We start from the raw sequence: 15,967 nt of genomic DNA, 5'->3' as shown, positions 1-15,967 counted from the left end.
AAATGAATGAATAAGAACTTCATGTATTAACATAACCAAATCTCAAAAAAAAAGCACTGAATAAAAACAGAAAATTGCAGAAGTTCTATAAAGCACAACATCATTTGTATAAAGATTTAAAACATGCAAAACACTACCATGTATCTTTAAGACACATTTGTGTCTACTAAATGAATAAATATATGCGTGGGGATATTAAACAACATATTTGAGAGAAGGAGGGTGAGGAGCAGGATTGAGGAGGGGTACCCCGTAGTGTCATCTGTACCAAAATGATTTGGTATATTTTAGAGAAATTCACAGCAGATTTTTTTCTTTTTGCCGAAAGCTGGGTAGCAGATTTATTCTTTATATTTTTCTTATGCTTGAACCATTATGTGATAAAAAATATAAAAGCCCCCCCTTCCCTATTCCTATCGGTCAGTTCTATCTTTCCTACAGTCTAATCACTTCAACACTGGCTTCCTGGCAGCCCTCTGCCACCACGTGGGGTGAAGTAATACAACATAAGAGGTCCATGGTATGCCTAATTTTATTTTATGACAATAGAGCTTTAAGTCAAGGGAGGGTTTCAGAGAGAAAGGAAAGAGAATTGCCTCCAGGGAGTGCTGTTTTCCCAGTGTGAGCTCAAGAAATGATTACAGAGGGAGTGAATGATTCTGGCAGGACTTCCTGTACTGGCTGTGCCCTGAGAGGCCTGCCAGGCTCTCATTAGCCATGGCAGCCACTGGCTGTAAGGTGCAAGGTCAAAGCTTGATGAAGACATCAGGGAGTGTTTACTTGTGCAGACACACTGCCTGACTGGAGAAGCACATCTAGAGGCCTGCTTCTGGAAGTGGGGAGGGAAAGGAGGATGGGGGACGATTTAGGAAACATGCTTCAGGAAGGGAGTGAACGAAATGGTATTCACAACCCAAGAGTTCTGGAGTCACTCCTGTGTGTGATGGGGCAACTAGAAAACCCTTGACCCAGACGAGCCTAGAAATAGCAATGCGTTTTCATGGTCCTCCAACCACCGTAATAGGTGGTAGCTGTCCACCAGCACAGATTGCTCAATGGAATTTGGTTTTGACATTTACTGGCAGTGCATCCTTAGGCAAGTGGTTTAAACTCTCTAATCTCTGCTTCTTTATCTCTAACTGGTAGGATAATAATAGTTTAGTACAAATAAAACTGGCTGGCTCAGTTCTAGCTCAGCTCTGTCGCTTCTAGAGGATACATAACTCCAGCTGAAAAAGATTTTTGAAGATAAATATAAATATAAATATAAATATATCTCCCAAAGAAGTGCCAAAGGGGAGCTATAGTATAAAACACATAATAGAAATTCCCTAAACATCCTCTTTTTTTTTCTTTTTAAAGATTTTATTTATTTATTTATTCATGAGACACACAGAGAAAGAGGCAGAGACACAGGCAGAGGGAGAAGGAGGCTCCCTGTAGGGAGCCCGATGTGAGATTTGATCCCAGGACCCTGGGATCACGACCTGAACCTTAGGCAGATGCTCAACCACTGAGACACCCAGGCGCCCCCCCACCCCCCCAAACGTCCTCCTAACCTAGCAAATTCCCCAGAGTTCTGTCTTCAAGGCTGCCTGTCACCAAATTCTCTTCTCTTATCCCCACTTCTCTCTTGACCACTTTTCTGACCTCTGGACAAGTTGTTTTTTTCTGGAAGAAGCTCCAGGACCATCAAAAATGTAAGTCAATTCAGCCTTTCAGCTCCTTTCAATTTACTCCCCACTAATGATCAGAGGAAGAGCCTGTGGTCCAGCAAGCAAACCCAGAATCCCCTCAAAAGGAGTGAGAAGGAGGAGGCTACTGAATAGGCTGTCAATATTAACACCTTTTGTCAATATTGACACGTTGCTCAGGCTTGTTGTGACGATAAGATGAAATAACACATGTCAAGAACTTAACAGTAGCTAACACTATGTCCCCAAACTTAGTTATGAAACCTACTGTTATAATCATCCTTGGCATTATTATTTCTAGGGACTTACTTTGTTTGCATTTCAAGAACATCAGCCAAAAGTTTAAAAGGAAGTTCTAAATTCAACTGTGATCAAGAGATTGCAGAGCATTCCCCATTTGAGATGTGCTGCCCTCTGCTCTCCTCTAACCATGAGTAGGAACGTGGCGGAAGTTGATTCACAGAGATTGGAGGGACTGTTGGGCAGCCTCTCATGATTCTGGGAGCCCACCGAAGGGCCTTGCCTTTCCCCAGGTCTTCCCTTGGGTGCTGGCCTGGATGTTGGAGTGTTCTACATTCTCTCTGCTCCGTATGGACTCTCCTGGGCAGCTCAGAATCCATTCCACCCATGATACTGTGGTGACACCACCTCTGCTGCTGAGTCCCATTCTGTGGCCTGTCCTGCACAACTATCCAGTCTGAAGGGGCAGGGTTGAGACTATCCTTGGAGTAGTGACCTGACCTCAGGAGTGTCCCTTAAGAAGGGTATAGGCAAAACACTGTGTGTTCACAGAGGCAGGCTCCTAGGAAGGCAGCCAGAGCCTGCAGAGAGGGGTTATATGGACCAGAACTGCCTGGATATGAGCAGACTTGGAGAATGAGTCATTTTCCAAAAATTGAAGGGCTGTCCTATGACGAGGTTGTAGATTCCTCTGTGTCACCTTGGACACAGCTTCCAGGAGCTACAGGATGGGTCTTCTCCCATCACACAGTCTAAGTGAGGAATGGCTGTTCCCCTGGCCTGTCAGTGGGGGAGTACGTGTGCATGTATTGATGGGTGGGGGCAGGACAAGCAGAAGCTGGATGACCCCTCAGGAATGACAGCTAACAGTTTCCAGGTACTTAGCATGTGCCAGGCACTGTTCTTTTTTTTTAAAATATTTTATTTATTTATTCATGAGAGACACAGAGAGAGAGGCAGAGACACAGGCAGAGGGGGAAGCAGCCTCCAGGCAGGGAGCCCAATGTGGGACTTGATCCCGGGTCTCCAGGATCAGACCCTGGGCCGAAGGCAGGTGCTAGATCACCGAGCCACCCAGGGATCCCCAGGCACTGTTCTAAATGCTTTACATGCAATAACTCATTTAACACACAAGAGCCCAGTGAGGGAGGCACTATTAACGCCCCGATTCATAGCTGAGAAACTGACGCAGAAGGAGATGATGCTCAGGACTACCCAGATAGTAAGCTGCAGACCCAGGTGAAGCTGCAGGCCCGCCGCACAGCATGTGCTCACCTGAACCACCACCACCACCATGCTTCCTCTAGCTCTGTAGGCGGAGGACAGGCCGAGGCCAGTGCTTCTCAGACTTGACTGTTTTTATGAATCCCCTGGATACTTTGTAGAGCTCTAGGTTCTGATTCTGTAGAGGCCCGGGGTGGGCTGGGGCCTGAGACTCTCTATCTCCAACAAGCTTCCAAGAAATGCTAATGTTGCTGGTCCATGAACCACACTTGGAGTAGTACAAGCCTAGGACTGTATTCTTAGAATCCCTCTCAGCTTTGAGATTCCCTATGTGTCTTTGGGCCCTCCTGGCATTTAGGGCTCCTCGAGCTCCATGTGGGTTGTGGTGGGAGGAGAGAGACAGGGCAAGGCCCTTGGGGGGTTGGGGGGCTCAGGGTTCCAGAGAGGAACCTCAATGGACACAGATCTGTCCCAGGAGGGCTGGTATGGGAGGTGAGAAGGCTCCAACACACAGATACAGACACAGACTCAGACACACAGACACACATGGACACACACGGACACACACACACACACACACACACACACACACACACCCTCACCCTCTCTGAGGCTCTCACTGACTAGGAGGGGAAGTAACAGCCTGGAAGTGGGAACATACCTTCAACATATCCTGTTGTTTTCTTAAATATGCCCCATTCTCTCCATCCTTGCCCTGCCTGGTTGACCAGACAGGCCTGAGACCTGGAAGCCTACTTCCCTACTTGCCCCTTCTTTGGGCCATCCCCCACATGCTGCCTAGACTGTTTGTGCAAACACTATAGTTTATGCTAAATACCTGGTTTCTTCTGGGAGTCTGGAATTTGAGCACATGCCGGGCAGAGGATACTTAGCACAGTTCTTCAGAGAAAAATAACCAACGGGATACACATACATATAAAGAGAGAGTGAGTGATTCATTTTAAGGAATTGGCTCATGCAGTTGTGAGGGCTGGCAACTTTGAGATCTGTAGGGCAGACTGGCAGCCTGGAAATTCAGAGTGGAGCCCAAATTCTGCAGGGCAGTAGGTTGGAAACACAGGCTGGGCGTCTCTGCTGCAGTCTCCAGGAGAATTCTCTGTTCTTCGGGAAACCTCGGGCTTGTTCCATAAGGTCTCCCAGCTGGTTGGATAAGACCCATCCACATTGTGGAGAGTAATCAGCTTTACTTAAAATCTTTTGATTTATATATTAATCACATCTGAAAAGTACCTTCACTGCAACCTCTAGATTGGTGTTTGACCAAACAATGGGCACCATGTCTTCTCCAGGTTGACATAAAAAATTAAGCATCATGGCCCCCAGCAAAAGTCCCAGGCACTGATTATTTAACAAGCTTCCTTGGTTGGCAGTGTTTTACATGTGTTGTCACAACTCACTGCTGGGGGAAGTGAGTGTGTCCTGTGTGACTCCCTGGGAGAGGACACAGCACCCTCAAGAAAGACAATTTCCCTTGCACCTGGTTTCCCCCCAGACTTTGCCCCATATATCTTTCCTTTTGCTAATCTTGCTTGGCATCCTGTTGTTCTAATAAATCACAGCTGTGAGTACAGCCATCCGCTGAGTCCTGTGAGTCCCCTGAGCGAATCATTGAACCCAGGGGTGGTTTTGGAATTCCTCACTCATCTGCAGATGCTCTGGTCTGAGCTCAGCCAGTCTCCTCAGTTCCAGCAATTGCTTCTCTCTACTCTATGCCCCATATGCCTGCCATATTGATCTGCCCAGTACCTGAATATGTTATATTATCTCATGCCTTCATACTCTAGAATGCCCTTCTTTTCCTGCCTTGGCCTGGCTAACTTCTGTGCCACCATCAAGACTCAGCTTGTTTAGGTTATCCATTGCTGTGGAATAAACCACCCCAAAACACAGTGGCTTAAGATAGCAACAATTTATGTCTCAGGATTCTGTGGGTCGACTCCGGCAGTTCTACTTCCCATGGTGTTGGCTGAGGTGTCAGGAAGGAAGGTTCAAATGGCCCCACCCACATAGCTGGCAGTTGGTGCTGACCACTAGCTGGAGCTTAGCTGAGATTGTTGGTCAGGGGTCCAGTTCTCCTCTATATAGTCCTGTCCACTTGGTGGATTGAGTTTCCTTAAAAACATGGCAGCCAGGTTCCAAAAAGAATGTGTGAGTACTTATCAAGCTGCAACTTACATCATTCTTGCTGATGTCCCCTTGGCCTAATCTAGTCACATGGCCAAACTCAGGCTCCTCATGGGAGGGGACCACACAAAGCGATGAATACTAGGGGATGTGGTTCATTGAAGGCCACCAAAGTGTCAAGGTACCAGTTAATTCAAGCCTTCTCTGACCTCCTCAGGCGCCTCCCCCGTGCCCACACATTGTAGCACTTACCACATTAGACTGAAGTATTCAGCTTAGTTGTTATAACTATTGTTGAGTGTTGCCACTCATATTTATGGACTGGAGCTCCTGCACAGATTCCTCCTGTGTCCCACTGGTGGCACTGAGTATGTTTGCAGAACAAATGATTGAATGACAGAAGTGGATGTCATCATATCTGCTAGGTTCAAGCCCTGCCTCTACCTCATTGAGACACTGGAAGTTCAACAGCTGTGAGATGCCACATATGCTAAGTCCCTGAGCTCCTTAAAGCCTGGCAGCCAGGTCCATACCCTAGGTCCTGGCATGTGGGAGGCAGCTAACACATAGTAGTGGACTGAATGAAATTCATTCACTTTGTAGGCATATCACTGAGATTTCCAAACTATAAATGTATCTACTCCTTTCTTTAGCATACCAAGCTGTGACCAAGATGAGTAGCAATCACACAACTCCACATTTCAAAGATGGAGCAGTTTCAACAGAGCTGTCAAAGAGAGAGATTTCCCACTCGCTTCTTTCTGATGGGAGGCCCTCAAGAAGAAATGATTTCTTTTATTGAGCCATGTTCCACCCACTGCATGGCTGGAGTGGAAGCAGAGGCCCAGGGAGGGCTGGATGAAGCATATCCATCACTGCCTCCTCACGATTGTGTTGTCTGCTCCCCACATTCCGGTTCTGAGCAGGGGCTCCTAATACAGGCTCTGTCTCATGCTATAAATAGCCACAGGCACATCTTCACTGGAACCACATTGGAGTGTGGAAATCCATTGTGAATTCAACTCCTCCCTATTGCAAAATTCTGACATCATAAGATAACAAGAAGTGAATCATCTCTGTATGAATACTTTTATTAGATCATTTGCTTTCAAGACTGGAAACAAGGAAGAGAAAAAAAACCTTGGTGTTTTAGCTCTCTGGTTTGTTATAAGGGGGTAACACCTCCTCCCCCCTCAACTGAATGCTACCCCCTTCTCGGCTGTGAGAATAACTTATTCTTATGTCGGACCACATTTCCCTAGATTGCATACTTTGGAATATTTCATCTTTTGGACTTCTGTTTAAGCAATTCAGAGAAATAAGTTCTTGGATAACAAAATTAAATACAAAACTTTTTTTTTTTTTTTTTTTTTTGCTTTATAAAGTTTTTTTCACTTTACGAAAGGATTGATGATATTCTTTTCTGTGGGTAAGCCCCCTTTGAGTCATTAATAATGAAATCTATCTAGTCAGGGTTCATAAATGGGTTCTGCTGGCCAAATCTAGCCTGCACTACTTGTCTTTTTCGGGCAATGCAATAGTTTGCTTTTCAATTCTGGACTTTGATAACTTACTTTGTTTTTTTCAAAGATTTTGTTTATTTATTCATGAGAGTCAGAGAGAGGCAGAGACATAGGCAGAGGGAGAAGGAGGCTCCCTATTGATAGCCCAATATGGGACCGATCCCACAACTCCAGAATCATGTCCTGAGCCCAAGGCAGACGCTCAACCACTGAGCCACCCAGGTGCCCTGGACTTTGATAACTTAGATACAGCCTGGTCTCCAGTTCCTCCCAGTTTCCACCACTCCCCAGTGTCTTACACAGTTATACGACCTGCAGGACCCTTGTGGACACCTGAGTTTCTAGCCTTGGAGTTCAATGCCTCATGGGGAGATTGAGTCCCAGAAGAGAGGGTGAGCCCAAGGCTGGGTAGCTAGAAAGTAGAAGGTCTGGAAGGCAGGTCTCCAGCCTCCCAGTGTGAGGCTCCCCTCCCTTCTGCTTACTGCATCCCCACACTACTTTCCCAGAGCTTTTGCTGAAGTAACAAATGTACATGCAATCTCAGCATATGCCACAGAACTGGCAAGCATTTGCTGGGGCGGTTTCTGTAATGACCTTGGTAGATAATGGGAGGTTCTTGTGACCTTTCTCTTTCCTTTCTGCCCTCCTGTCCTCAGGGCAAGGCAGGCCTCACAGGGCTGCTGTCATAGGCAAGTCTTATGTGTAGAAGGAGGAATATTTTTCTCCTTCTGTCCGTTGCTGCTTCTCCCTTCTCATCAAATGGCTCTGATGGGAAGCTTTGTGCACATAATAGCTACACAGTCAGTGCTTTAGATGGTGCCAATGGGCATCTCTTTATTCTGGAAAAACCTTACTTGTTTGTCAAGGCCATGCTCAAATGTGACCTCCTGTGTGAAGTCCTCTCCACCCTTTATTTACATATTAGTGATATTTTAACCCACAGTGGGGGTTCTGTGCGTGTGTGCGTGTGTGTGTGTGTGTGTGTGTGTGTGTGTGTCTTTACAGGATGGTCCAAATGCTTTACTCATCTTTTGTGCCCTCACTTCCCCTCCCCCATTCCCTCCTCTATCCGTGTTTGCTGCATTACACTGAGAGGACTGAGGTTTGATGTGAGAGTTCCAGAGAACAACCAACAGCCCCTACTGTACTACCAAAATTGGAAAAGGACTAGATTTTTATTCTCTTTTTTGGAAAGGAAAATATGTCACCATAGAGAAACGCCAAACAGCCTCTACCGTTCAAGACAACACTTCCCGGTGTTGGGGTTGGGATGAGAGTTGAACATTCTAGGGAAGGGTAGCTGCTTTGGGGGCAGGGCGCAGATGAAAGGCATGGGGGGGGGGGTGCCTGGCCTGCAGAGCCTTGAGGGAAGGGCGGGTAGGGAGGCTCCAGATGGTCCCAACCACAGTGTGCAGCTAAGTGTCTGGGCTCTCTGAAATGAAATCCAGCAGTGAGTTTGGCACAAATAAAAGGACATCATACCCACAGGAAAATTAACAGGCTTCAGGGGGCTCATACAAAAGTGACTCCCAGAGATGATGCATGAAGGAGTAGCCACAGAGCTCCATGGACTTGTAGACATTTTAGAGCAGTGTCATCCAATAGATGTGTAATGTGAAACATGTGCGTGATTTAAAATTTTCTAGTTGTTACATTAAAAATCATAAAGAAGTAAGTTAGTTTGAATTATATATCCAAGCATATCAACATATTAAATCTAATACACTTACAAATCATATTCACTATATCTAAAATATTATCATTTCAATATGTAATTAATATAAAAATTATTAATGGACTATTTTACATGTTTTTTTTTACATGTTTACATCTTAATTTGGGTGCTAAATTTTCATTGAAAATACCCAATCTGTATTTAGACTTCATAAAATTTCCAGTAGGAAAATGTAGATTCACATACCTAAGTTGTTTCAAACATTTGTAAAAGTTTCTCAATAACTGAATTAAATATCAGTTTGTTTGTTTTTTTTTTAGTTTTCTGTGGCCTATGCCAGTATTCATTCAAATCTTTCTTTTTCCATCATTATGGAGATGTAATTGACATCAAACATTGGGTAAGTTCTAAGTGTACACATATTAAGTGTTGATATGATACACTTGCATATTACAAAATGATTATCACCATAGCCACAGTGTTAGCTAACCCCTCCACGAAATGTCACATAATTACCATCTCTTTTTTTGTGGTGAGAACATTTATGATCTACTCTCCTTAGCAACTTTCAAGTGTTAATGCAGTATTATTAACTACAATCACCATGCTGCCCATCAGATCCCTACGACTAATTCATCTTGTAACTGGAAGTTTGTACTCTTTGATCAACATCTCCCCCATTTCCTCCACCCTGCATATCAGTCTTTCAATTTCAATTTCCATTAATTAAAATCAGATAACATTAAAAACTTAGCTCTTTGGTGGCATGAGCAGCATTTCAAGTGCTCAACAGCCACATAGAGCTAACAGCTCCTGGACTGTGACACAGCCCAATTTTAGAGTGATTAGGAGCTGTCCCACTGCCCACCTTCTACTCCCCTTGAGTTGGCCCTGGGCTGGACCGACAGGTGTGTCTGATCCAAGTTCACTGCACACATTCTGTAGTTTAACAGTTTAGCTACAGCTAAACTCCTAGGAGCCCAGCCTTCCCTTAGGCCTGGGTCACATTGAACCACAAGCCCAGGGTAGGAGAGAGATATTTTACCTGCTGTGGCTCATAGCTGGAGACCTCAGAAAGTAGCTGGAAGACTCAGCTATGTAATTCATGGCTGAATGGAACCAGATGGACCAGATGGGACCATCTTGGTTTTCCTACATTGCAATTGCATGGGTAGTCTTAGAAGAGCCTTTTCCTTTTCAAAACTCATTGCACTGAGATGGAAGGTTGACAATAGTCCTAGAGACTTTAAGCTACTCCTTAAAGTGGGAAAAAATTTAAAAATCAAATGCTGTCAGGATTGTCTATGGCATTGCTGCTTCCTAGTAAATGCATATTGGTAAAGAAATCATTATTACTTCTAATAATAACAGAATATCCAATAATTGCTTTCTGAACTGGGGAAAAATGATTTTTGAAGTTAAAGTTGTTTTACATTTCTGTATATTGTATTTAGGGCAAATGAAGTCCATCGTTACGTAAATTAGTGAGATTCCACAGCTTTTAATCTCTTTCCTCAAATCTCTTTTAGAAGTTACTATTTAGGGGTGCCTGGGTGGCTCACTCGTTAGGGATTGGACTCTTGATCTCAGCTCAGGTCTTGATCTCAGGGTCATGAGTTCAAGCTCCAGTTTGGGCTCCACTGTGTGGAGCCTACATGGAAAAAAAAAAAAGAAGTTACTATTTAGGAAGGAACTAATTTCTTAAGTGTATATGAAAATAGTTGTAGGTGTGTATAAATAGATATGATTATATACATATATAAAAATATATATGTGAAGAATTTCTAAAGAATCTGTAAAACTCTAGAGTTTGACATCCTGTGAAAAAAATCTTAAAATAAAAATAATCATAAACTGCATGCTTTTTAACTAGATAAAATTTTTTATAATCATAGATGCATTATCTATATACATATACTATATATTTTTTTTTCTTTTTTTTTTGAAGCGGGGAAGGGGGGGGGAAACCTATTAAGATTGCCACAAGGTGGCACTAAAATCTAATGAACATTCCAGTCTCTGATCTTGTCTGAGAGCAGTTGAGGGGTGATTTGCAGGATCTGTAGGAAACACTGGACAAAAACAAAACAAAACAAAACCCCAAATAAATTGAACTGAAGATTGGAGATAGATTAACATCTCCCTTTTGTCTGGGAGGTAATTTCTCTCTCTCACTGGTGCAGGTATCTGTCATACAGTGAGTCTGTATGTTAATAAAGGTAATTTTTAACAATTCTTCTCATGGACCAATCCTTGCCCTGGCCTTTCAGTAGGCGTGTCCTGTGCGGGGAGGGGGGAGGCAGGGAGGAGCCTGCCTGGCACATCACCTAGTTTGGAAAAGTTTATCCTCTGAGTGGTGCAGTCTTCGGAGTAGTCCGTTGCCAAAGAGCCTGTCAACGTATCCCGGACATAAAAATGAACACCATGAAGAGAACTTGCTGCAGAACACGGATTTTTCTATTTGTTTACTTTGGCATATTTACCAACTGAGTATTTTTAGAAATTATTGCCATACTCAAGTTCAGGCTTGGAACACTCATATATTATGTCTGAGAATCAGGAAATGAGTGAATCGAATCCCTCTTCCTGATTCTTTGTATTTTGGTTTTTCAAAAAAGACATGGTACAAAGTTTTGTTTGATAGTTTAATATTTGAAGCTTAAGGACACCACCAAGATTCCCAAGCTATATTAAGATAAAGGAAAGCCGTGTTAACAATACACCTATAAAAGGTTTTGACTAAAAGAAGAAAAATTTAGATAAGATTTTTTTAATAGGCTAAAAAAAAAAAAAAAGTTTCCGGACAGGAACCCTAAACCAATGATCAAAAACCCCTTCTTTTCTTCCATGGAAACCCATTGTCGAAAAATCATTTACTTGCTGATAATTTAGTTCCTTAGATCTGAAAAAGGAAAACAGTGGAGCTTATATCTAGTGTGAGGGAAGCCCTTTTGGGCATTTCAATTTGTTCCCCACAGGACAGGCTCTAGGGATTAGGGCACTACTGTCTTACTTAATTTGATATATCTTTGGTGTTCACGTAGAGACCCAGAACTCAACATGTAAATCATACGGGAAAACACACCACAGCTTAGTTACAGCTGGCTCCATGGGCTTGGTTGGATGGTTATTAACAGAGAGCCTGGAACCTGAGGTAGGAGATGCCAGAAAGTTCTGAGTTCCTGAGCATTTAAGTGGAATTCTTCTCCACAGTCATTTACTGGATTCTTTCATAGGCGCAGCCATGTAGGTCTTCAGGATGCTGAGGTTAAGACAAAATCTTGGCTCTCTACCAGCTTCCAGTCTTAAGAGACAGAGGCAGAAATACGAAGCCTTAATTTCAACATGATGTGTGGGGTTCTCCTTTGCTAAAAAACCAATAAAACATCCCACTGTGTCTTGATGGACATGGCCCAATCTGTGCAGTTGGCATTTTAGCCCTCCATGATTGGCCTCAACCTGAATTTCAATTCTCTCTCTCTTTCCATCAAGTGCAGTCACATCAACCTAGTCTCTGTTTTTAGAGTTTGTCTTATTGTTTCCCACAGTTCTGTTTTTTTTTCAAGCTCTTCCTTCTTGGCACCAAGCCCTCTCCCTGTCCCCCTGCCTCCTTCTTCTGTCCTGTGAAATCCTTTGCCTTAGGTCCTTCTATACTAGACTCTGGGCTAGACGAGTCAAGCCCAGAAGAAGAACTAGCAGAAGAACTAGCACCCCACCGGACACTGATTTGCTGTGTCCTCGCCTGCAAGTTCCCTGTCTGCCCCTCTCTCCCCGGCCTCTGGCCTCATCCTCTTCTTGCCCAGTGGGCTGGGAGGCCGTTGATTTTATTGTGCTACTTACTTCAGCACAGTTCTCAGCCTGACTACCAGGATCCGAATTCATCATGCAAACCAGGGCCGAAGCTGCCTTTCTCTGCCTGGTAACTTCCTCCAAGTGGACATCAAGTCCTGCAAGCAGCCCCAACCTCCCTTTTTCATGGTCCCCCCCTTCCCAGATGTTCACCTGGAGATGGGGGGGTGGGGGGTGGAGGAGGAAGGGGGACTGATAGGACTTGGGAAGAGCTGGAGGCCGGGCCCAGGCCCACTCTGGCCTCCGGGGTCCAAACCTGGAAGGGTACCGCTGCAGTGGGGGGGGGGGGGGAAGTGGGGGGGAGTGGGGGGGAGGAGTTGGGAGAGGTGGCCTAGACGAGGGAAGGGGCCGCTTCTGAAAGCAGAGAACAAAACCTTCCTTGGAAACAAGCGTGTAGTGTGTATGCGTGTGTGCGTGAGTTTATTTAAAAACAAACCCGCTTAAAGGGGCCGCTCCCTCCCCCACGGGTCCGGCCGCCGCTGGGAGTTTGCACGGAAGCGGGACAATTCCGCGTGGGAGGGAGTCGCCAACGCCCCCCAGAGTGCTGCCTGTCTCGGAACCGCTCGCCCAGGCCCCGCGGGCTCCAGCACCCCGCCCCCCAGCCCGGGGCCCCGGCCGCGCGCGCAGAAAACGCGGCAAAAAGGGGCGAACGCGGCCGCTGCGGCCACAGCCCCGCAGCGCCCGCCCAGGCGCAGACTCCCCAGTCGCCGCCTCTCCCAGCCCCGCGGCCTGGGCCGTCAATCAAGCTCGGAGGCCCCGCCCCTGGGCTGCAGCGGGCGGCCAATCAGAGCCGAGCTCCGCAGCGATGAGCTCAGCCGGCTCGCTTCCCATTGGCCGGCTATATTAAGAAAGTGGCCGAACTCTTTAAATAGCGGGCGCTAGGGCCGCAGCCCGCATCTGCCACCGCAGTCCGGCCGTAGGCGAGGCTCTCGGGTGCCGCTGCCGGGGCCCGGGCCGAGACCCAGAGGAGGCCGGGGAGGGACTCGGCCGGCTCCGCCGCTCCGCCGCTCCGCCGCTCCGCCGCCGTTGGCGCACAAAGGCGCGGACCCCGGGCCCGGGGCGGGGAGAGCGGCCACCGCCCGGCGCGGCGCGGCGCGGCTCGGAGACGCACGGCGCGCCCTATGCCCCCGCGCCCCCGCCGCGGCAGCCCGAGCGCAGCGAGAGGTCGCGCCGCCGCGGGGCCCGGGTGCAGCCGCCGACGCCCGCCCGCAGCGCGCAGCCCGAGGTGAGCGGCGAGCGGCGAGCGGCGAGCGGGACGGCGGCGCGGCGTCCGCGGGCCCCCTCCTGCTGCCCGGCCCGGCCCGCTCATGGCGGCCATCCGCAAGAAGCTGGTGGTGGTGGGCGACGGCGCGTGCGGCAAGACGTGCCTGCTGATCGTGTTCAGTAAGGACGAGTTCCCCGAGGTGTACGTGCCCACCGTCTTCGAGAACTATGTGGCCGACATCGAGGTGGACGGCAAGCAGGTGGAGCTGGCGCTCTGGGACACGGCGGGCCAGGAGGACTACGACCGCCTGCGGCCACTCTCCTACCCGGACACCGACGTGATCCTCATGTGCTTCTCCGTGGACAGCCCCGACTCGCTGGAGAACATCCCCGAGAAGTGGGTGCCCGAGGTGAAGCACTTCTGCCCCAACGTGCCCATCATCCTGGTGGCCAACAAGAAAGACCTGCGCAGCGACGAGCACGTCCGCACGGAGCTGGCGCGCATGAAGCAGGAACCGGTGCGCACGGATGACGGCCGCGCCATGGCCGTGCGCATCCAAGCCTACGACTACCTCGAGTGCTCGGCCAAGACCAAGGAGGGCGTGCGCGAGGTCTTCGAGACGGCCACGCGCGCCGCGCTGCAGAAGCGCTACGGCTCCCAGAACGGCTGCATCAACTGCTGCAAGGTGCTATGAGGGCCGCGCCCGCCCCGCCTGCCCCTGCCCCCGCCGGCGCGGCGCCCCCTCCCGGGCCCGCCCCCGCCGCCCCCCCCCGCCGCCCGCCCTCCAGCCTCGAGCCCGAAGACGGGGAGACCCGCGCCCTCCCCGAGGCCCCCAGCGGACCGCCCGACGGCGGCTCGGGCCCCGGCCGCGGGCGCCCCCTCTCCAGCGTCTCTGCGCGCCCGGCTGTGCTGCACCGGCCCGGGCGCCTGCTGAGTGCCGAGGGCCCCTGAGCGCCCTTTCCCGAAGAGCCAAGCCGCTTCGGAGCGTGCGGCCGTGTGTGTGTGCGATTTCCCCGCCCCACGTCCCCCCGCCCCCGCCTCTGGTCCCCGGAGGAGAGCTTGGCGCCGGGGTGCGGCCGCGCCCCAGCAGATGCTCGCCCAGAAGCGGCGAGCGGCCGCTGTCCCTTGTGTGTAACATAGACCGCGGGAACTGCGGGGGGGCGGGGGGCTGGGGAGGACGGGGTGTTCTATAAATATAGATATAATTTTATTTTCGAAGGTAGGATGGTGTTATTTAATGGTGGCGGTGGGTGGAGTGACAGGGCGCTAGAACAGCTCCGGCCCACCCTGGGGCGGGCGCCCATCCAAGCGTGAACAGGACTTGGCCAGCTTTCCAACCCCTGGGAAAACCTTTGCGACTGCCGTGGGGCTGCGAGGACACAGCTTCCAGACTCCGGTCTCCTGCGGGCCAGCCCCGGGCGCACCCCTCACCAGCCCTGGGCCGGAGGAGGGAGAGAGTGCTTTGGGTCTTTCTTTTGCCATAAGCGAACTTTGTGCCTGTCATACAAGTGGAAATCGTTCAGTCCAAGAAACTGATGTTATTTGATTTATTTAAAAGCTAAAACTTGTTCGGGTTTTTTTTTTTTTTTTTGGAAAGAATTCTTTGCACAATTGTTTTATTGTTTGACACTTAATGCACTTGTCATTTGCATAAGAAAGTAGCATTCTGACCACCCCTGTACGCTGTAACCTCATCTACTTCTGGTGTTTTGTTTGTTTTGTTTTTTTTTTAAAGATGATGACTTTTAAAAAAACAAAGAGAAAAAAGAAACCACTAATTTTTGTTTTCTAGAAAAAGTGGCAACACTGTTTTGCGATTTTATTTGTGCAGGTATGCGCACTATTTTGATAAAGGGCAGTAACAAGTATTGGGACCTATTTAACTCCCCCTTCCTTTTTTTTTTTTTTTTTTTTTCTTCACAAGGCAGTCTCAAAAGCTATGTGAAATTTTCTCTGCATCTCTGTACAGAGAATGAACCTGCCCCTAGCCTCTCCTTTCTTACCCTCCCTTCCCCACCCAGTGGTACTTCTACTAAATTGTTGTCTTGTTTTTTTATTTTTTAAATAAACTGACAAATGACAAAGTGGTGAGCTTATGATGTTTACATAAAAGTTCTATAAGCTGTGTATACAGTTTTTTATGTAAAATATTAAAAGACTATGATGATGACATTTATAAAATGGCTCCTGTGATTTAATAGTGTGTAAGAATTTATCCTCTTGAATTTGGGGCAAGGGGTGACTATTGCCAGACAAGATACTCTCTGGCTACCACTCCCATTTCCCTGATAGCATTTGTGGTAAATGAGGCCAAAATCCCTTTGGGGGATGAGTGAGGGTTGGGTGGCCAGGGGAGACTAGTTACTCCCGTCCCCATCCCAGGGGTAGGTGACTGACTGGGGCGCCCAGCCAC

General features: G+C 47.9%; 1 protein-coding gene across 1 annotated transcript; it reads left to right on the top strand.

The window, feature by feature from the left end:
* The first annotated feature begins 13,580 nt into the window (after positions 1–13,580).
* On the top strand, positions 13,581–15,735 carry RHOB (ras homolog family member B). Its single transcript, XM_072770954.1, has one exon. It carries the CDS (start codon positions 13,658–13,660, stop codon positions 14,246–14,248), a length of 591 nt encoding a protein of 196 aa, XP_072627055.1. The 5' UTR covers positions 13,581–13,657; the 3' UTR covers positions 14,249–15,735.
* The last annotated feature ends 232 nt before the right edge of the window (positions 15,736–15,967 follow it).

Source organism: Canis lupus, chromosome 12 (genome assembly GCF_048164855.1).
Source record: "Canis lupus baileyi chromosome 12, mCanLup2.hap1, whole genome shotgun sequence".
NCBI lineage: Eukaryota > Metazoa > Chordata > Mammalia > Carnivora > Canidae > Canis > Canis lupus.
Note: the sequence above shows the minus strand (reverse complement) of the source record. Positions and strands in the feature narration are given on the sequence as shown.

Coding starts and splice junctions, on each gene's coding strand:
- RHOB (XM_072770954.1), top strand. CDS start 13,658: ATGGCGGCCATCCGCAAGAAGCTGGTGGTGGTGGGCGACGGCGCGTGC.